The sequence below is a fragment of the Poeciliopsis prolifica genome, unplaced genomic scaffold (genome assembly GCF_027474105.1).
Source record: "Poeciliopsis prolifica strain line A6 unplaced genomic scaffold, Auburn_PproV2 SCAFFOLD007, whole genome shotgun sequence".
Classification (NCBI taxonomy): Eukaryota; Metazoa; Chordata; class Actinopteri; order Cyprinodontiformes; family Poeciliidae; genus Poeciliopsis; species Poeciliopsis prolifica.
Genome location: NW_026562382.1, coordinates 12,410,666 through 12,432,366, shown reverse-complemented (window position 1 = coordinate 12,432,366; position 21,701 = coordinate 12,410,666). Strand labels below are relative to the sequence as shown.

The following is a 21,701-nucleotide window of genomic DNA, read 5'->3' as shown; positions in this document are numbered from 1 at the left end:
AGGAGTAATTGAAATGAAAACCGAGAGCTCTCTGTTGTGCCACAGGCCTGACTTATTCATATAAGTATCAAGCTGTGGCTCCAGTGGCCTGAGCTTCAGTAAACAGTAGCGAGACTGAACCCTGCAGCTCAGGCAGTTGTGAAAGACCTGAGAAACTGACCATAATTCATTCAGAGTCATTACTGTTAGAGCGTGTCCTCTCTGCTTCAGTGTCGCGTTTCCTCACCTCGGCCCTGTGGGTCAAAGGGGTAAACTGGGTTCAGTGGGGAAGTTAAAAGCTGGAGCGGAGGTGAGAACAGGAGTTTCCAATTAAATCTAATGTGCTCAAGGTGAAAGCTCATGAGATAAATCTCTGTCCCAACTGAGCTTTGCCTGTTCTGGAGAGGCTTAACATCATATGAGTCTTATGGTACTCATATTTCACTTTCTTTGCCATTTCAAGCAGTGCATTTAACAACTCGTTGAAACATTAGGATGAGAAACAAAATGGATCTTTCATTGAGTGTAGATCCAAATATAGAAATGTTTGGTATAGTTGTGGTTAGAGGCATCACTTGCATTTTTCTTTAAATTCTCTGTTTTTCTAATTTTTAAACATTTGTATAAACATGAGATATTTTTGTGCCGTGGAATGTACGTTTTAGGTTTTTTTTTATTTCAAAGCTGCGGACAATTTGTGGTTTCTTCCAGCATGCATAGGTCAAAATACAACATAATTACAGTAACACGTCATTCTACATCTTGTTTTTGTTGATACTAGTTTCAAAATCTAATTTTGGAGAGTGCTGTTAGACACCTAACTCCTTTACTGCACTCTTTTCCACATTCAATTTGTATTTATGATGGCTGTATTTACACAGATATTCCCAGAGAGTCTATATTACTCATTAAGACATTTCCTAATAGCATATGGAGCAAACTAGCTCCATAATAGCTCCAAACAATTATTTCAAATTGTAAAACCAGTGTTAATGGATTTTAATTTTATGAAGCTTGCCAATGCTGGGTGATACATGCAGTTCATTTGCAATTTACAGATACAGCACCATGGAGTTGTTTAAAATTTTGTGCACTCTGTCATGCCACTTATGCTGTGAATAATAGCTAAACATATCATTTTGTTTTACATAGTGTCATCGAGGTGATAATTGGTCCATCTTAGGTTTTGAATACTCTGCGTTGCGTTGCACTGTATTGTGCATAATGTGCTAAATTTGCAATTTAATTCTGCCCATTACTAATGAGCAAAATCCCTGCCACAAAATCACCAGGAAGACAAGTCAGCACCTCACGCTCTTTCATAAGCTTTATGAGATTTGTTGTGAGGCTAAATTTGTGTGTACTTATCACTGTGACAGCCTGCTTTTGCCCGCACATTGTAATAAGAAACAGCAAACTTAACATTGCTAATTTTAGAAAAACAAACAACATAATCTACCGAGTGTACATCCAATAATTGTGCTCAGGATGAAGATAATGGGCATTGCAGCGAAGCTGCTATGACATCCTGGATTCATTATCCTTTTTAGATGAACTGTGCCGTCTTCCCAAAGGGGGTGCACAGTAATTGTGTCTTTAGGGATTTGTCAGGTCCCTGTTGGATGGAAACAAATCACTGGCAGAGGAGGCGTGGTGGAATACATGGGGGATGAACTTGTGTGACCAAAGCTGCAAGATCTCAGTTTTGCAATACGTCTCAGTGAGAACCAACTGTGTGCCCCTCAGCTCTCTCTTCCTCAGCCTGAGAGGGACGCCTCTTTGGTAATTATTTACTCAGAGTTGAAACCTCAATAAGCATTGGAACATTTCAACATTTGCCACAATTATCAAGCCTCATTTGTAACTTGTTTTTCTATTATTGACAAACCAGTACCTGGCTGGTGTGGCATGAATTTGTATTCTTCCATGCTGGATTCCATGCTTGTATTGTGCCTTACAACTGTTCATGTTAAACTGCAAAAAGGAGCTTTGTGGATTTTTAAAAAATTAACATGGTTTTGTTTTTGTCACTCTTTCCCAACCAGATTTGTGTAACACGTGACTGTGATATTTTTCCAGCTCAGCTATCTATGGATGTCTGCTGTTGCAAAACAAGGGATGTCTTGGGAGCTTTCTGATAAGTCCTTTCCTTGCCTGGCTTGTAAGTTTAGGTGGGCAGTGATGTCTTGAAGGTTGGCAGTTGTACCCTTTTAATTCTTCACGCTTTGAACATGTCTGTAGCATGAGCTTTATTATCCCTGACCTGTCTGCTGCGTTTCTTGGTCTTCACTGTTCTTTGTTTAGTCATGTTCTCAAACAAACTTTTGAGACCTGCACAGAATGGTCAAATTTATTCTAAAATTAAATGACACTTTACTAAGTTTAGATGGCTTCTGACGGTAAGTACATTTTGTTAAGGGGTAATGGATTTTACTTTGGGGTAAAAAGAGTAAAGTTGGCTAAATAAATCTGCACAAGATATTATAGATTATTTCTTGTGGAAAAAAATTGAAAATCCTGTATAATTTTTTTTGCTCTACCTTTAATTGAACTGGGATTCAAATAGAATCCCAGTAAAATTTATTTAAGTGTGTGGTTTGATCATTGCCTTACAGAACTCAGGTTAGAGATTAGACTTACATGACACAAACTGAGATAACATTGTGCTCTTCTTCTTGGAGAGGTTATCACGTATTGTATTTGCAGTGTTACTCTATGATAAGCATTGATTGTCACGGTCCTTCGAAGTGCAGGTGAATCAATTGTGAGGCCTACACACAGTATCACGTGTTCTAAAGACTGACTCCTCTGGGATTTCTCCATTCCATTTTTGTCTCTGTCAGGCTTCAGTTTTCTGGAATAATATGCTGTCTAGTTGAAGTGACAAAAATTAAGAAAACATAATAGGGATTCTTCCTCTACAGTGAGTTCCTCTCTCCTAAAGTACCATCCAAGTGTGAGACCACTTACGGCATAAAAATCACTTCCTTTGTCTGCTTGCTTCCAGTTGTAACTCCTCTTCGTGACTTACCGTAAGAAGATGTAATAACTGTGATCAATGTGAGATTATAGCTATTATTCATTCACTACTCTTTACAAAAGAAAAGAAATATCCTAACTGGTATTGGTATATAATAAAGAAAAATCTTTCCCAGTCCAGGTTGACAGAGTCTGTGTGCTTCTCCCCCTATTGGACCAATACTGGCTATTTAGCCTAAAGGAAATCCATTGATTGACATATTTTTTGCTCAAGTGCTTCCCTTTATGGCAGAATTCAGTTCTGCCTTCACTTGCTAATATGTCCTCTCCCGGCTGTGTTAATGGCCCGCAGCCATATGCTCCTTTCGCCTGCCTGACTCCCCACCTTGTGTGGAGATGGTTGGCAGCCCTGCTCCTTTTCCCTTTCTTTCTCTTTTCAACAGCCTCCACACTCAAGCATTTGCCTCAGCATCCAGGCTCTCCCCTCCCCCACGGCATCTCTCTTCCCCCTGCCTTTTCTACCCCCTCCATCATCCTCTTTCTTGTTCTAACTGCTCAGCTTATGCTGTATGGGAGGAAATAAAATCACAGAGCAGCAAACAACTGAAATCCAGCCGTAAGACAGAAGTGAAATGTGTATATGCATGTGTGTATGTAGGGGGGGGGGGGGGGGGGTACTTATTTGCATTCTTGAGAAGTCAAACTGTGAAAAACTGGTCACTGCCTGCTTCTGGATTTTTTTTTGATCACTTGATGGGGATCACCATAGAAACTGATGATGATCTGAACATGTGGCCACGACAACAAAATCTTCGTAAATAATATCTCTGATCTTAGTTATTGTTTGTGGAATTATTGTTAGTATTCATTAAAAACTACTATGAAGTTAGTTTAGTCAAATTCAGAGTTCTGCAAATCATGCAATGTCGAATGGTTACACAATGTACACAGAGTATCCAACAGTGTTATCAGTTTTATGCCAGCTACATAAAATTAAGTAAGAAACGTTTATCTGCATGTATCCACCAGGGTTGCCAGATCTGACTGACAGTTTCCAGCTCAAACAAATATTAACTCCCAGACTAAAACATTCTTAGAGCAAATCTGAACCTTTGTCAAAGCTCATGTTAAAATTATACCATCTACATTGACCAATCTAATTTCATATTTACACTTGATTAACCGCTACCAATGATTACTAGCTGTTGGTATCACATTTGACAGAAGACATTTAAAAATAAATGAACAGATAACATTAATCCATTTTCTTAAAATGTACAAGTGTACAAAATGTACTGCACAATGACAACTATTTTTAAAAATGTTCTAAAAACTTGCAAAAAGCAGTTTAGCAACCAACGCAAAGATGCTTTTTTTTCAGCACAAATGTGTTAAAAAGACACACAAATTGGCAAAACCCCTCCTAATCTGGCAACACTCGTGCATCCCATGAGTGTACTTTCTGTACAATTATTTGTCTACACCTCTTCCAGCAGTCTGCAGAGATGATGATGGGAAATTAAGAAAAAAAAAGACTATTGATCTAACAATTCTTTGTTATTAAACCAAAGAATGTATATAATTTGCAAACTTTCTAAAAGGCACTGGGATATTATCAAGTCTGGTTAAGTAACAGTTCAAATATTACAAATGTTTAAAGTATTTCAAATGAAACCATAAAGTGCTGAGGAAACCAGTTAGTTATTGAGTTGAATGGGAAGCTTAGGATTCTACTGTGGACTCCCAGCCAGCTGGCTGATTAATTGCTGCTACAATTTTCAGTCAGTTATAAGAAATGCAGATACTGATGTTTGGAGATACTTGACATTGTTGGACAGCCATGGGGTGTAAATTAAAGCAGTGACTCCATCACTTGTATCAAAGTGAGACTGTTGAAACTTTTAAAAGGAAACTAACCCATTTTTTTTTTTGCCTCAGCTATCTAAATCCAAAGTAAAATGTACAATTAAGCTTAGAATACCATAATTTGCTGAAAAATGTTTTACCATAAGATGATCAGCTCTCAATGAAATGCGTCGACTAAATAAAACAAAGTTTCAGTTCATACACAGTTCTGATAACTGTGTGATATTTTCACAGGAAAAGAAATAGCTGCTTTTTTGTCTTCAATTATATGCAATTAGATCACTTTGTTAAAATTTTAGATTGGTATCTTTACTCTGTAAGATTTCTGGATAGCTGAATCAGTAAACTAGATTTAAACTCACTATCTGTCACCTCATGTTCCCATTTCTTTGTGCAGTGCCACCAAAAGATCGACAACAAAAGCCAACAAAGAGACAAAGGCTGCTCCCTAATTTGGAAAAAACTAAGACCTGGCTAATTGTCTTGAATTAACTTTTGTCCCATATAATCCATTGTTGGTGTATTGACATTTTCATGGAAGGAGATTCATCTGCAGCCAAGTGCTCAACAATGGGAGCCCTGCTGGGATAAAAACAGTGAGAGTTGTGTGAGTAACGTCCAGATTCTCACGCTTGTTTTCGCTGGTATTTTTCTCATACATAACACTCGAGCTGTTTTCACAGCGGTGATAGACTGTCAGGGGACGGTGCTGACAGCATGGTTTTGATGACTGAGTATACGTGTGTGTGCCTGTGCGTGAAGACAGAGATAGACTAAGCGATAAAGAGGGTATTTGAGATTTTGTCACTAAATATAAGGTTACGAAAAACTCCTCTCTGACTCCCATGATCCAATACTCGCTCTGTGTTTGTTCATCCAGAAATCCCATTTGAGCAAACCTTCATTTTCACATAGTGGGCAATTTTGAGAGTAATTTGCTTTTGCGCCATGGGTTTGTTTAATCACACAATAGCTCTAATTTATCGAATTGAAAGTACAGATTGGGAATGTGCCGAGATGATTTCACAGAGTTGAAATAGATTTGCCTCTGGTACCAGACCCCTTGACTATTGATGACTATAAACCATATAATCCAAAAACATGTGATCATATGTGAATGTGATCAATGAAATTTTATATGCTCAAATGACATGTGATATGTGAACAAATATAAAGCACATATTTTGCTCATGTACAACATGTGGATTAGGAACATTTTTATAATGTTTGCCTTACCTATAAAATGTAATGATTTCATCTGACGTCCCTTTGAAACCTTTCTGGTAACATGATTATGATTTAAGTCACCATATGAAACTAATAATATCACACGCGATTCCCATGTTAAACTTCCCTACAATACAATAACTACAATGAAATCATAGCCATATGAAACTCCTAACAACATAATATGATATTCATGTGAAACCCTTAAGAATAACACGTAATCTCTCTAATGTGGTTGCATGGACAGCTCTTTGAGAAAGCAGTATACATTCAACTGAATTATTTAACAATTTTCTTGTTTATAAAACATGTGCTTAATATGCTATTACACAGGTTTAATTCCCAAGTGCTTGGCATGTGGTCATTTGTATAATGTGGTAACATGACATGTAGAAAAATACATGTAGTTCCACATGTGGACATGACATTATAATGTTAAATGTGAAGCTCATAGCACATTTAACATTTAGTGTGGAAGATAGAATTAAATTCAGTCATGTAATTACATGTGAAACTCATGTAATTACTCACGGATGCTGTAAAAGACATCCAGTTTTTACATGAGGAAATTTGATTATGTCATTACATGCTACAAAAATTATTTATTTATACCTTTATTGTTTAAGGTGTGTATCCTCTCCAGCTTGTGTAAGCTTAGATGGCTGAGGATGTGAATATCTCTTGTTCTTTTCTTTTCTTGGCTACGATCAAGAGACACTGACAGCCTGCCTTGGTTTACAGTGCTTTCCTATTTCAGCCACCAAAGAATCCATTTTATCTTTCCTGCCACTCACCTCACTTCCATAGAACCAGGATTCAGAGCTGCTTCTTATCTATAAGGTACATTTATTTGGGAAGAAGACGGCTCTTGGCCATCTGAATTTTAAAGTTTCTTCTCAACACCTCACCTCTCAACTTTCACTCAGTTTATAGTGGAATCAACTTGTTAAGTCTGGAAATCATTGAATTGAACTATAAAGTGCAGATAGTGCAGCTGTAATCTCTCCCACTCAGTGGTTTGTATGTCCAATGTCCACCTGCTCATGGTTAGAATAAACCCTATGAATTAATTTTTTGAAACATCGCTGTCACTTAGATGACAGAGAATCTGAGCATATAGCATATCTGCATGCTTATCCCCTGACTCCCAGAATATTTTCTGTCAAAAATGTGTTTCCAGTGAGACTTGTGTCAAGATATAGCTCGAATTTGTGGACTCAGGAGAGGATTTTTCTCCAGTTGTCACATGAATATTGGATATATCATGACCCTTGCTTTCCCCCAAACTGTGAGAACCTGGAGGGATTTTACACTTTTACAGGATTAATATACACCTTGTCAACTATGTTTTACACTTCATCATTTTCAGAAATAAGTTTGGGTACACCCCGTTCTTCATTTTGAGCTATTGTTGAAAGATTACCCAAGCATGCAATAAAATAGGCCTCTGAAACGCCTTCAGTTTTTTTCCCCTGTGTTTTTAAATAATGCATAGTCTTGGGTGAGTTAATAGCTTGAGTAGTTCCTTTAAGAGGGCTTTAAAGTTGAATCCACCCAAGCCAAAATGATTTTTTAAAAGTTTTATTATTGTTTTAATCTTCCCTCATAACTTTCCTGCAGTTTAAAGTGAATTTAATTAAATATCCAATAAAATACCAGAGTGACAGGGATGTTCTCCAGCTGTATGGTCTCACAATTGGTGAAGGCGGAGATAACAAAGCTAAAATGTGAACGGCGATGCGGAATAGTGAAAATAAGACTGACATGGACCTGAGTATTAAACTAAATAATCATAAGAATGCACAATAATCCCTCACAAGACAAAAACATGACGAGAACTTAAATACTTAAGACAGATGAGGAGGATTACTGATAGGATGAAAATAAGATGAAAATTTTGTTTTGCTATTGCAAACAAAAACTAAAAGTGTCATCTGAAGGATAACAGAACCTGCTCAACACAAATGAAACTAAAGAAACTAATTTTTATTGATGTTTTGTGAAGAAGGAGGTTGTGCTCAGTGTCTGGTTCAGATGTTTTTGTGTCATTTCCTTCAGTAGTTCTTGGTGCCATAACAAGCAAGAGGGTAAACAAGTTGCTGTGCACTGACTGTCAGTTGGCTGAAAAAAGTTAAAACACGTAATCATAGGACTCTTATTAAAGTTATACGGTTGTGTTTTAACAGTACAGTTGGAACATGACAAATGTCATCGCTTATGAAACTTGGCTTGACTTATAACCAGTTAATATTTGTTTAATGAATCTCCTAGTTTTTCTTTGCAAAGAGTCAGAAAACAATTGAAAATTGATCTTAATTTGTTTCCAATGTGTACTATGCTAAAGTCATAATAATTAAAGAATATTGCAGATAATATTTTATAAATTTAAACATCATTGTCCACATTTTAGTAATAGTATGAATAAATATCGCTTTTAATATTTAAGTGAAAGCAGTTTGATCATGTTATGTATCTCCACTTTGAATTTTTGTGAAACCGCAATGAAACCTGGGTATTTTACTCAAGGATATCATGCCATGAGAATCTCACACTTGTGCCCATGCCCAGATCACTGTTAAGGTTCCCCACATAAACTTTGAGCTCCCCCATCACTCAGGGCAGAACACACAGCACAAGATCATCATATTCTAAGCATCAGAGGTAATGAATGAACTTCTCAGAACACAGCTTGACATCCTCCGCTGTCTCAACAACCAGCATAAGCAAGACTACGAGTTTACCACCCCAACTGATTGATGCTATTAACGCCAGAGAAGAAACATCTGTGGTTGGAGTGGTGCTGTAACTGGGAGGCATGCAGTGATAAGTGCTGCCTTAATATGTACAGCGATGAGTCTTGGGTCTGCATCTCTGGATCACCATTTTGTGCAATGGCTGTACAAAGGGGAGATGACACATCCTGCATTTTTCCATTTGATCTGATACTGTGTTCATGACCTCTTTAAGGATATCTTTTTATTTCATTTTCACCATTTAAAGAGGATGGTCTAAATCATAGGTGTCAAACTCTGGCCCGCGGGCCAAATTTGGCCCGCAGTGTAATTATATTTGGCCCGCGAGGCAATTTCAAATTAATATTAGACATTTACGTCAGAAAGGAGGCATTAAATGTTTATTTAAATTTTATTTAATATATTTAATATTTTATTTCATATATTAAATATGTTTTATTTAATATAATAATATTTTTTTTATTATTATTAGCAACTCAATTTTGCACACCTGCACTTTTAAGTTAGATAAGCTTTGCTTGTTCAATATTTATTGTCATATTGGAACTTGTTTGGGTCCATATTAAAAGATTCATTTGTTCAACCTTGGCCCACAATTGGGCCAAGGTTGAACAATTTAAAGTTTGTTCACCCCTGGTCTAAATGGTCTAGATTTAGACCATAATCTTTTTTGGTAGTATTTATGTTCTGTTAGAATTTTTTAAAAATCCTTACATGTTGTGGCATTTGGTCACCTCTTTCCCCTCTCACTTTATTTCTGATTTAAACTTCTTACCATTATGTTATATTGTCATTTAGGTCTCAGCTTAACATGCTGCAAATCTATTACTGAAATATTTTAATCAAATAAGGTATTTCAAAAATATTTCTGGCAGTAATTATTTTGCATTTCTGTAGGAGAAGTTGAGCAAAACTGAGAACATGTCTATGTTATACTTGTGGAAGGCATTTTCTATCTAAAGCATTTTTTTTAAAAATATTTCTTGTGGAGCTGGTGGCTTATATTGATAGTAATTACACAAAAATTGGGCAGAGACAGAATGGTCAGAGATCATTCTGTCTTCAACCATTCTGGGCGTAAAGACATGGGCATAAATTCAACAAAATATCAAAAACAGTCCTCTGAGATGTGGGTCCATATTGAGTTGACTGCATTGCAAAGTTGCAGAAGATTTTTGGCTGCACATGCATGATGTGACTTTCCCATTCATTAGTATCCTAATGTGCTTATATTAGACTCTGTTTACTGTGGAGGTCATTGGAGTACTGTCATGTTGGAGAATCCAGTTTGAGCTAATTTGAGCTTTGGAAAATAGCTACCATACTACCATTGTCTATGCTAAGAAAACTACCAAAATTAACTGAAAATTTTTATCAGTCTGTACTTTCCAATTACTAGATGACAATTTAAGTTCATAAATGTAACGCATATAACACAAATATTGTATGCATTTCTAGTAATACAGGTTGTTTAGACTGTTGCAAAAGCAAGCAGAACACCACTGATTTCTCAGGAGTGTTTGTGAATTTCATGCAGCACTTTACTGAGAAGAGCCACTCCAGAGACGGTTTGAAATGCACTGGTATTGTCTTATACTGAGTCACTGAGGGGAACAGATAACGATTTACTGAAATTAGAAGTGCAATGGATCCACAGAGTCACACATTTCTCTTCTAAAGGGCTGATTGAGGAACTGGCTCTTTACCGATTCCAGTGGTGTTTTTCTCATTTGGTTCATTCTTTGCCTCAATTGAGCTTCTGTTTTATCCCTGTTTGTGTGTTTTAATGTAGAAAAAGACCCTTGTAGTCACTTATTTATAGTGTTTTCATTTCTAAACCAGTTATAAATACGGTTTGAAGACATCTTGACAGGTGGGAAAATGGATGAAATGATAACAAAATCCAAAAAAGATAGTAAAACACCTAATTTCCTATTAGGTGTTTTACTAACCCTATATAATTATCCAATGTAATAATTTAACTGCTGGAGGGTTAAATTGTGTGGAAAATGTAACCTCATAAGAGCCAAAAGGTGTCTAAGTCTGGAATGTTTTAGTTTGTTAAAAGTAATACAAAATCAAGATATTCAGAAGGATCTGCAGGTCAGCTAATAATCAGACATGTGAAATTTGCTTAGTGACTGTCAATTCTTGATTTTACAAGTGGGGCAATCACTTTTTCACAAGGGGTCAGATTGCTTTGAATTTATTTCTAAGAAATCTGTGATTAGTTAACATGTTGGCTTTGAGTTTTTTTTTTGTAATTTTCTACTTACCTCAAAGATGTAATTTGTGATACGTAAAAAGTCATATTTACTTTGAAAAAAATAATATTTTAATTATGTTTTTCACCTACGGAGATTACAATTTTTTTTCACCTCAATGCATGCGGAGGCAATAGCCTATGTAAAGATCTTCGAGGCTTATGAAGACAACCCACCAAAAGTCTGGACTTTTTTCACATGAGAAAACTAATTCAAGATTCTCATGTGACGTGATATCTGTTGATGCAAATTTAAGCGGCTTGTGATCCAGTGTTTATTTACTATTAGCGAGAGCGAACACCACTGGCAGGAGCGAAAGCAAAATCTAAATAAATTGTGAGTTAATGAGAGGTTATTTAAAGTTAAAATGAAGCATCTTTAAGTCTTAGTAATGCAACATCCTAATATATTTGGTTAAATGTTTTTATCCCGATGATTATCTTAAACAGATTGGATTAGAAACTGGAGGTCTTCTTGTTTCACTTTGGCATTTCCAAGCAGCTGCAGCACAAACACCAGCTTTATTTAATGTAATTTTCTTTCCAGGGCCGGAGAGGAACTCATTTTAAGCCCCAGAGTTTCATGACTCAGACCGGCCCACTTTAGATAACAACCTATTATTATTATTAAAATCATATAATTATCATCTTACACATTGAATCTACAATTGGACACTGTCTTGTAAAACCTTGTAATACAGTGTATTTTTGTAACCCATTCCCCACAAGTTCAGTATCCACAGCTAGAAGGTGCCTACCTTTCTGTGACCACTGTGGCTCTCTGCTGTGGGGCCTCATGAGGCAGGGCCTTCAGTGTAAAGTGTGTAAGATGAACATGCACCGGCGCTGTGAGACCAATGTATGACATTTCTATGAAATATTTCCAACTCTTTGCAAGTAAGGACTGTTTCACAATGTAGATTTATTTCAGTGCACATCTCAAACAATATATGTTACGACACATCTCAGACATATCCCAACCTTAAGAATGAAATGAAAAAGTAAATGACAATATTTAATATCAAATTCAGAAAAATAAATTAAAAAGTGTTGCACTTCCTTTTAACAGTGTCATGTCCTTTTTTCCCCCCTGCAAGGAAACAGGTCTATCACAGTTAGATTTCTCTGGGATCAGTGGTTGAAGGACAAACCTCCAGTACTATCCTTTACATCAGAATGTTGTTTTCTGCAAAATCAAATAGCAAGTTTGTGTTCACATAATATTTAATCAAAGAATAATAAAAATATTACACTGCACCTTGTAGAGTACAGTGCACTCGACACTGCCAAGTTAATGTCATAATGGCAGTATGACATTACCTTTTTAATGGTCCCATTCTTTTTTTCTTCTGCATAAGAGAAGTTATGAAGAAATATGGCCAACTCCAACACATTAGTAAACATAAGAGCAGTGCAACAGCCCAGGCAGCTTTGTATATTACAAAATAATTGTCTAAACACATGAGAAGTTCTTTCTCAGCTCCCGGCTCTGCTTTTGATAATAAATCACAATTTTAAAACTATCATGATTCTCTGCACAAATCTCTTGTTTTTACAAAGTCCTTTGATCAATACAGGCCAGTTGTAATGAGGTGAATCATTTTGCATCTCATGGCACATTTTATAAAAAGCAGTTCTACCCCATGCACTTCATTATTATTTCTAATATTCACTCAATGAGTAATCCTACCTGACCAGTCTGGACTTGTAGGCTAATGATTGGTGCTTGCTGCTTTTTCTTCATTCTCACTGATGGGCTACTTGACAAAGTTTCCAAATTACCGGATATTGTGCCATACTTATAAAATTGTATTCAGCAGCACCGCATAACATGGTGTCTTGTGAGCACTGTTTTGTAAAAAAGTTGGCAATTTTTGCACATTTAGCTGCATCTGTTTTCAGAGCTTTTATCTTTTAATTCCAGTCTTTCTTGCCTAGCATTATGTCATGTAATAATAATATTGTAATAATATACTGAGTATAAAGAAATATTCTTATGGAAATATATCCTGCTTTCTAAAACACATAACAATTTTAAGCACTGATTAGAAAAATAATTTGCAAAATAATATTCAGCAGACTTCACTGCCTCTTTTCTGTAAAGGGATGCATTTATTCTCTTTTGTCACCTGTGGTAAGTATAATTACTAGCGCTCAGCAGACTCTTTCTTGAAGCAACCTTCATGACACAAGAAATTCTGGTGTGTAAATAACGCCAATCAATAACATATAAGCCTGCCCTTATAAGTGATCTCTGTAAGAGATTGTATTCGCTTGCCAATGTTTTTCAAAGCAAATCTGCTTTTCCATTTTTTGTAGGTTTGAAATAAGAATCATATAAAGATACACCTTTAGAATATGAAAATAGATTTGTAAAAATACCTCTCAGTTTTTGCTGTTTGTCCTTTTTATTTCTGTACTTCATTGTAAGTAAAAGTGCTAAAAAACTTTTGCTTATGAAAAAAACATATAAATATATATATATATATATTTGACCGCTTATGGAAAGTTACTTTTGAGTCACGTTTCTTTGTCCTTCGATCACCTCAAAGGGGTACATGCTTACTCCCTCTCCCCTTCCCATGCACACTTTCTGCACTATTACTCACTTTACAGTATATTGTAAGAGTGACAGATAGGGGAAGAAAGGGACTTGCCCTGTGCTTTATTAAAGGAGACATTTATAACAAGAGCTCTGGGCTTCACTGAAGATACGTCACCAAAATATACAATTTCCAGACTCCACTAAAAACAGCACTTTTTACTCTGTGGTTGTATGCTTAGAAGGTCACAAGTCTTTGACAGTAAAAACAATATTTGTCTGGCTCTGGTCCTTTATGTATAATCAGAACCCGCACTTGCTGGAAAAAAGCTCTCTGTTGTTGTCGGAGTCTGAGAGAGAGAGACACTCTTGTTTCATGTCGTGTCACTGTTACTTTTGACCAAATGGAGCAGTGAAAAGGTTTATGGCTGTCACATGTACTCATTCCAACAGTTTTGTTTCCATAGAAACACAGAGTGCCGGGCAGCCGTGTATTACAGAGTTACATAAGACCTTACCAATAATACGACAGACAATCTGATATGGGATTTCTCATTTGACTGGATTCCTATTTTGGGAATAATGCACAGCAACAGCAGAAAATAACAAAATCTGCCTTTTCTTTTTTACCGCTGCTATTTTAAGCTACAAGGACGAACTGTAGAACTTGAGGTTTCTGTCTGATAATGTTTACATATGCTTAACATAATGTTTGCATCTCCATCAAATATTAAACTGTGTCATGGCCTCACTGAGAGCGGAGGTGCACAGTTCAATATTGGTGCTGTGTCTCTTACAGTGTGTGCCATATGAATGTGGGCGTAGCAGAACAGCGGGTCTTTGCAACACAACTGAACATACGTGATGCAACTCTGTTTATAATCATGCAGTGCTTGGGCATTGGCCATTGCATAATTAATGTAAATGAAATGTATTACATTTAGAGATTGTGTCCAGTACCATTGGTTGTTAGTTTTAGAAGAATTATACGACGATCCATATCTGAGAGCCTCCTTTGTGGGCTGTTTGTCCTAGACATGGAGTAAACTGAAACCGGAGGCAAGGTTTCACAAAGGAGACAGAGGTCTTACAGTAACTCCTGCATCATCTGCAGGACCAGCAGCGCATTATCAATAGATGTAAGATGAAACTATCAGAGTGCTGTGTATTACGGTACAATATTTTGCCTCAGGCATAGTATCAATTTACAGCTTTATTGCTTGTAATACATGAGTTAAGGTGTTTTTAATATTGCAGCCATGTATTTACAGTATCGATTTCAGCTTAGCATTGCATCATTGAGTCTAGTGTTCAATAAAGCAGATAACTTTTGTTGGTGATTAGGTCGGTGTTCCAAGCCTATAAAAATGACATTTTTGTTGATAAAATCTCCTCAGATTTGGTACGCCGTGACCACGTGTTGATGGCGACAATGTTTTGGCTGGAAGCTGTTTAACAGGCTCACTATGGAATAGGATTTCCATTCACGCTTAACTCTCAAACGCTTTGGCCCTCAAGTTCACATTAGCTTTGCCCGCTTCATTCGCCACAGCACGCTTGCATGAGCCTAAAGGCACTGGGACTTTGAAGCAATAGAGCTGAAGTAATATCGTGAATACCCCAAACGCACTTGATGTTCAGTCTCCTGCACATCTGTGATTGTGTGCAGGGTTGTGATCAGTGAATTATCTCACGGCACTGGGAATCAGGCGGAATTGCAGATGCTTCTAGTTTGGATGATGACACTCTGGCTGTCAGCAGCAGTGTCTCACAGTAAACAAGTGCTCCTCAGTTTTGGGAACCAAATGTCTGGACAAACAATATTAGGTTCCAATTAAACTAGAGATAATGACCAAAAATTTGATTAATTGGATTAATGTGAGATGAATGTCCTCAAAAAGAAATATTTATTTTGTTTAACAATTTAAGCCACATTCTTCACCTTGTAAATGAGTCAACTTCTGTTCAACGATGTTTTCACATTACATCAAACACAACTGCTTCAACCAAAGCCGATGTTTCAAAATCTTAGCATTCAATATATATTAATACCTTGTAGAAAGTCAGCAAGACACTTTTCTACTTCAGTTTTGTTACTAAAATGTATTAGTAGCATGTGCAAACAAATTTCATTATGCATAAATAATAATAAAATATAAATAAACAATGTATCAATAATATAGAATTGTTCACATTTGTGTTTTTTTATGGGGATTACAGAAATTAATGATAAACAAAGGGAGAATTGTTCCTCTGAATTGGACAAAATAAGTGTGTTTAATTATATTTCAAATGTTTTTGATATTTAATGATGCACCTTTATTGAACAAACTGTGGAGAAAAATAGTAACAATTTACAATTTGGATAAAACAGATAATATTAGATTTTTTTTTTATATAGATATAGATTTTTTTTAATTTAATGTGAACATGATGAACAAAAATCTCATAAGAAATGACAAATGATAAACCATACAATATATTCTCGCCCCTCTTATTTAAACAAATTGAATCTTACAAGTTTGTATATAGATAGATAGATAGATAGATAGATAGATAGATAGATAGATAGATAGATAGATAGATAGATAGATAGATAGATAGATAGATAGATAGATAGATAGATAGATAGATAGATAGATAGATAGATAGATAGATAATAACAGTATCATATAATCTAACTGTACTACTGAAGCATTGCCTTTGTGACACTGATTAAACTGAAATAATAAGAAAAAGAGCACAAGAATGTAAATACTAATATGTCTTGATTTGTCTTTATCTTTGTTTTATTTATTTTTATTAACATTTAACATTTTTCATGTTAAAGAAGAGTTCACAGCTTTCCAAACACCTTTGATCAATTCAGGTCTGTTGTAATGAGCTGAATCATCAGGCAGACAATTCAGACAATCGCTTGTGTCTGAATGTAAAATCTTACTTAAAGCGTTTTAATATCATGGCACAAAGCAATGCTGCATACAGCTATTTTTGTCTTTTTCCAACTTTGTGCACACCTTCCTGATAACGTGGGTTGCAGGACCTTTCTACCACCCACAGAGACATTGCTCTCTCATCCTAGGATGGAGAAGAAAAGCAGGTAAACAGCATGGTAGATGCAGAGTGCTTGTTGTAGCAGAAAGAGGAAGAAATATTTCTAAATGGTGGCGAGTTCACAGCGGGCTGGATCACACGTTTCACACGCTTCCCTCTTGGCATTCCCCGCATTTTTCCCTTGAAATACACATTATGTTTGGTGGAAGACATAAAGTCTTTTTGAGCCATGGGGATCAAATATAAGTGGAGTTATGAGGCATTGGTATTAATGTCAGATTCAAGTCCAATCTCTTCTATGATTTCATCAAGCCAAGTTGAAAATCGTAAAATTTGTGTTTCAAGTCTGACTCAAATCCAAGGCACATGACTTGAATCTACACCTCTGATAATTACCATTTCCACATTTACATACCTCACAAATGACCACAATACAGTTGTGTGACATAGACTTTGCTTTATTATTACTATTATACAAACTTGTATGAAACTACTACTGTGTTATAGTGAAACCAAATGAGAAAGTATGTTATATATTTGATATACTTTATATTCACCTGCTCAAGAGGAAGAAAATGTTTTGTCCAACTTTCCTTCTAGGTTTTCTTGTATAGACAGTGCTAGCTATTGCATAATACAGTCTTGCATCACACAACTATGCTAAATGTAGGTGGATTGTTTACCCAATGTGCGTAAACCTGAGGTAGAATTCGAAACTGCACTTGTTTATAAAATTGGAACGAAAAAATAAAATGATTTCTATTGAACAAAAAACAGATATGTGTGTAATACTTAGAAGATTGGATGATAAAAAGCTTTGATGTCATATAAGCTTTATGAAAAGACATACAATACATTAATAACACTGATCATTGAAACAGTAAATTTTTGATGCACATGTTGTGCATTTTAAAGGTAGAGATACAAACATGTTTTTTATTCAAGAAGTAAAAAAGGCAAAACATCCACTTGTAATGGGGATGATATAATAGCACTTTTAGAATCCATTGCTGGTTTTCTGCTAGATGCTAAAACAGATTTTTACAGCTGAATGTTAATATTATGAAATTCGCAGCAGTGTGTAATGTTAGACAGCTACAACAGGAGCTGCTGACTATCATTGATGAGTAATCACTAACAAGCCTCCAATAAGTTTGCATGAAAAGATGTTTCTGTTGACTAATTTTAAAGACAGGGTTTGCTAACTGTATTAATTTCCTTTTGTGGATATGAAGGGCGGTTTGACGCAGGGGTTTAATGGAATAAATGTCTCTTCACAGGGGGAGCATTTATTCCAAATTTATCATGGTGTGATTTGGAGCAGACATAAACACTCAGATGAAACAACCAGCAGATGCAAAACAGGATGTTTTGTTTTCAATTTGTTCTTCAAAATGGACACAATTGAACAATTTAACCCAAAATATTTCACTGGATATGCAAAAATGCCTAGTCTATATTTGAAAGGCTTTTGCATGAGTTGATTTGCCTTTGTTGCATCAAAGAAAGTTAAATGTTTTCCTGTGGACATGTTCTGTGATAATGTAGTTCTCACAGGGAATACTGACTATCTTAATCCTTCATCTTTTGTAGCTAGAAGCCAAGCTTACGATGTGAACTGAAAAAGCAAGTAGCATAAAAGGTGATGTGAGGAGAATCGCCTTCCATACCAAAAATTTGTTTCTGCAGTTAATTTTTTTTCTTCTGAGAACCTTGTTTCTTTACTTTAATATCACAAAATGAAACTTTTTATTTTTACACAGTGGGTAAGCCTTAACCTGTAACACTCCAAAGCAAAGTTATTCATACTTCTTCATATTTTATGTTGTTACAAAAGCGTGACATTCAGCCCTTAACTTTGCAGCTGTAAATCTTTTAGGGTGTCTCTTTACCTACACATTCAGAGACTGAAATTCCTTTGCCTATTATTTTGTTCAATTTCTTCTTGAAATCCCTTTATTTAGTACACTTCTTTTTGCCCTCAACATTGACCGGCTTTTCTAGCTCTACTGAAGAAAAGCAACCCCATATCCTAATGCTGCCAGTACCATGTTTCACCACTGAGAAGAGGGGTTCATGGAGATGTGCAGTGTTAATTTTACACCGAACAAAGATTTGGTCTGCAGCTCTAAAGTTTCATTTTGGTTTCATCTACCAGAGCACCTTTTTTCATTGTGTTTTTTTGTGCTCTATATGAACTGCTAGCAGGACTTCTCAAAGCTTTCTTTCAATACATTTCTGTTTTCTTGCCAATTTTGTGTCAATACCAATTTGTGGAGCTCATAGCTAACAGTTGACTTATTGACAGCTTGTCCTGCCTGAGCTGTGGATCTTTGGTGCTCACAAAACATCTTTTCAGATTTCCTTTGGTAATTTGCATATCGTTGCATAGGCCTTCCATGTAAAATCTCGATAAAATGCTTTAATTATCTTGGACTGGGCACTGTTTGTAGAACTAAAAGGCACACTGAAGAATCTGAATGAATAATGGACTCAAGTGCTAATATCAAGTTTAGTACTGTTTCATAACTGCATGACAAATATGCTTCCAGTTTTTTCTTAGCTTTTGTGTCAAAATTAATTGAGGCTTTCAGGATTAAATATTTTCTAATTCATATCAAACTCACACAGCAAATAACTTTTAATTATTTTTCAAATTAGCCTGGAACGTGCTCGCAAACATCACGTGCAAAAAAATAAAAAATCAATTAGGCTTATTATTCAGGGAGCTGGCTCTGTAATGCAATAAATGTTTCTTCGATGAGGCTGTTATGTTTACAATATTGTTTGCTTTGTAATCTAAAAATAGCATGAATGCTGGAAATATTATTGATTTTATGGTACGGCGCCAAGCACATAATTGAATCAGAGCCTCATTGTTTCACATCGGAGCCACAGAGCATTTCAATGCTGCTTTATTTGCACAGGGAAGAAGTTCATTTATATGATTCCAGAACCTTAAAGTTTCTTGTGTTTCTCTGGCAGGGATGACCTGCCAGGCGAGGACATCGTACACGGAGGACGAAGTTCTCTGGGGACACCGGTTCTTTCCTGTCATCTCCTTGGAGGAGGGCTTCTTCAAGGTGGACTACTCTCAGTTTCATGCCACCTTTGAGGTGCCAACTCCTCCTTATAGCGTGAAAGAGCAAGAGGAGGCCCTCCTTCTATCCTCGCCCCTCATGGCGCCCTCCCTGTGCAACAGTGGGGAGAAAAACAGCTCCCTGGACTGCCTGGAGACGCTTGAGGACAATGACAGCACCACCAAGCTGCCTACCAAGCTGCAGAAGATCACGGGCCGGGACGGTCTGCCCAAGAAGCTGTTGAGGATGAGTTCTACCACCTCAGAGATGACTTACAGCTTCGGAGACCTGCCCATGAAGCTGCAGCGAATCAGTTCGGTCCCCGGTGTCTCTGATGACAAACAGGCTGGGAAGGCCAAGATCAACACAGAGCCCATCAGTAAGTCGGTGGCGGACTTGCCCCCGAAGCTGCAGCGACTAGCTGGGGGAGGAGGCGGGAGGATGGACGGACACTTGCCACCCAAACTTAGGAAAATGAACTCAGATCGCTTTACATAAAGCACACAACAAATTTAAACTCCTGCTAACTCCTTTTTTTTCTGAACCTGAAATCCTTGTTCTATTCCGTATTTATTCACGGACAATATTCTTATATTAAAGGAGCTGTAGAATACTTGCACAAATACCTTATATAAATTAGGGGGATGGAAACGAGCACCTTTGTCCCTGGATGTAAGTATTCTTGCTCTAATGAAAGACCTCAGATTTATTCATGTTTCTTTCTCTTTCTGTTTTTTTTTTTGTTTTGTTTTGTTTTTGTTTTTTTAGGATGATGTACTATTAGCACAATTTGGCATGTAAGAAGCGACGCATGTAGAACCGATTCTCAGTTTCTGGCATGACAGTTTGTTGATTTCACAAAACAAAGACCAAAAAAAAAAAAAAAAAATTCATTAGTGAATTTACAGACAGTGGACAATTGCACAAAGCCATATGATTTACACCACTGAAAACTTACATTACACTGGTTCTAATCTGTAGTGAAGAAAGGCACATGTTTGTTTTGAGTTGATTGCTTTTGTTGTTTACTGTAATTGTGGCAATGTTACATTGGTTGCATGCTCCTCTTACTGACTTAGCTATACAAAGGTAATAGACAAAGATGTTTAGCCTTAACTATATTACCTTGCTCCCATTTTCATGTTTGTTCACAACTGTATTTTTGGTATTTCATATACAGACTATTTTACCATGTGCGCTTTACAGATTTTATCTGACTGAATACAGAAAGTGCTGCTAGATGATGCATACTATATTTACAAATGCGTTATTAGCATCAGTAAAACTGGGCACAACGATACACAATTTTCACTTGCTTATTGATGTAACACTTAAGTTGAAATACTCTATAGCTCTAACCGATAAGCACAAAACAGTCATATAAATCCTTAAGATGTTAGAAAGCCTTTCTTGTCTCATCATGTACCAAAATGCAATCTTAAGTAAGCCAGTGCTGCTTTAACAAGGGCACCATTAGACTTTCAACTTATGTGTTACTGGTTAGATTTGGTGGGCCTGTTAAAAAAAATTAAATAATCTTTGTTTTTAGGGACCATAATATTCCTCCTTTGTGATAAAAGCAATAATATTATAAAAACTACAACCTACAGCCACAGGGTCTACCACACCCCCTATGATTGTTTTGTTTTCTTGATCTGTGCCATAAAATCTGATTTTCTCTAAATGCATCAAAGACATTGTAAAATAACTGATCTATTCAGGAATAAAGATCTAACATAACTATTTAGTATCTTGGTACTTGGTGGAAGATATTTGGTGCTTTGCATGTTTTATGAATGCATTACTGCCAGCTGATTACAAGAGGTAATAATCAGAAATTCAAAACATATATATTTATGTACTTCTATGACCAGTTTGCAACTCAGCATTTTTTTGTGGTATCTAACAGATTTTCTTCTAACAGATTTAGGAAATCTGATCATCAATTTACCATTGTT

General features: G+C 36.3%; 1 protein-coding gene across 1 annotated transcript in view; it reads left to right on the top strand.

Moving 5' to 3' along the window:
• Nucleotides 1-21,467, top strand: part of kcnj3a (potassium inwardly rectifying channel subfamily J member 3a) — a 38,537-nt gene extending 17,070 nt beyond the window's left edge. Inside the window, exon 3 of the mRNA XM_055032115.1 lies at nucleotides 19,649-21,467. Within this exon, the coding sequence (XP_054888090.1) occupies nucleotides 19,649-20,241 (593 nt within the window). The 3' untranslated portion in view covers nucleotides 20,242-21,467. The remainder of the gene's footprint in view (nucleotides 1-19,648) is intronic.
• Nucleotides 21,468-21,701: the final 234 nt, after the last annotated feature.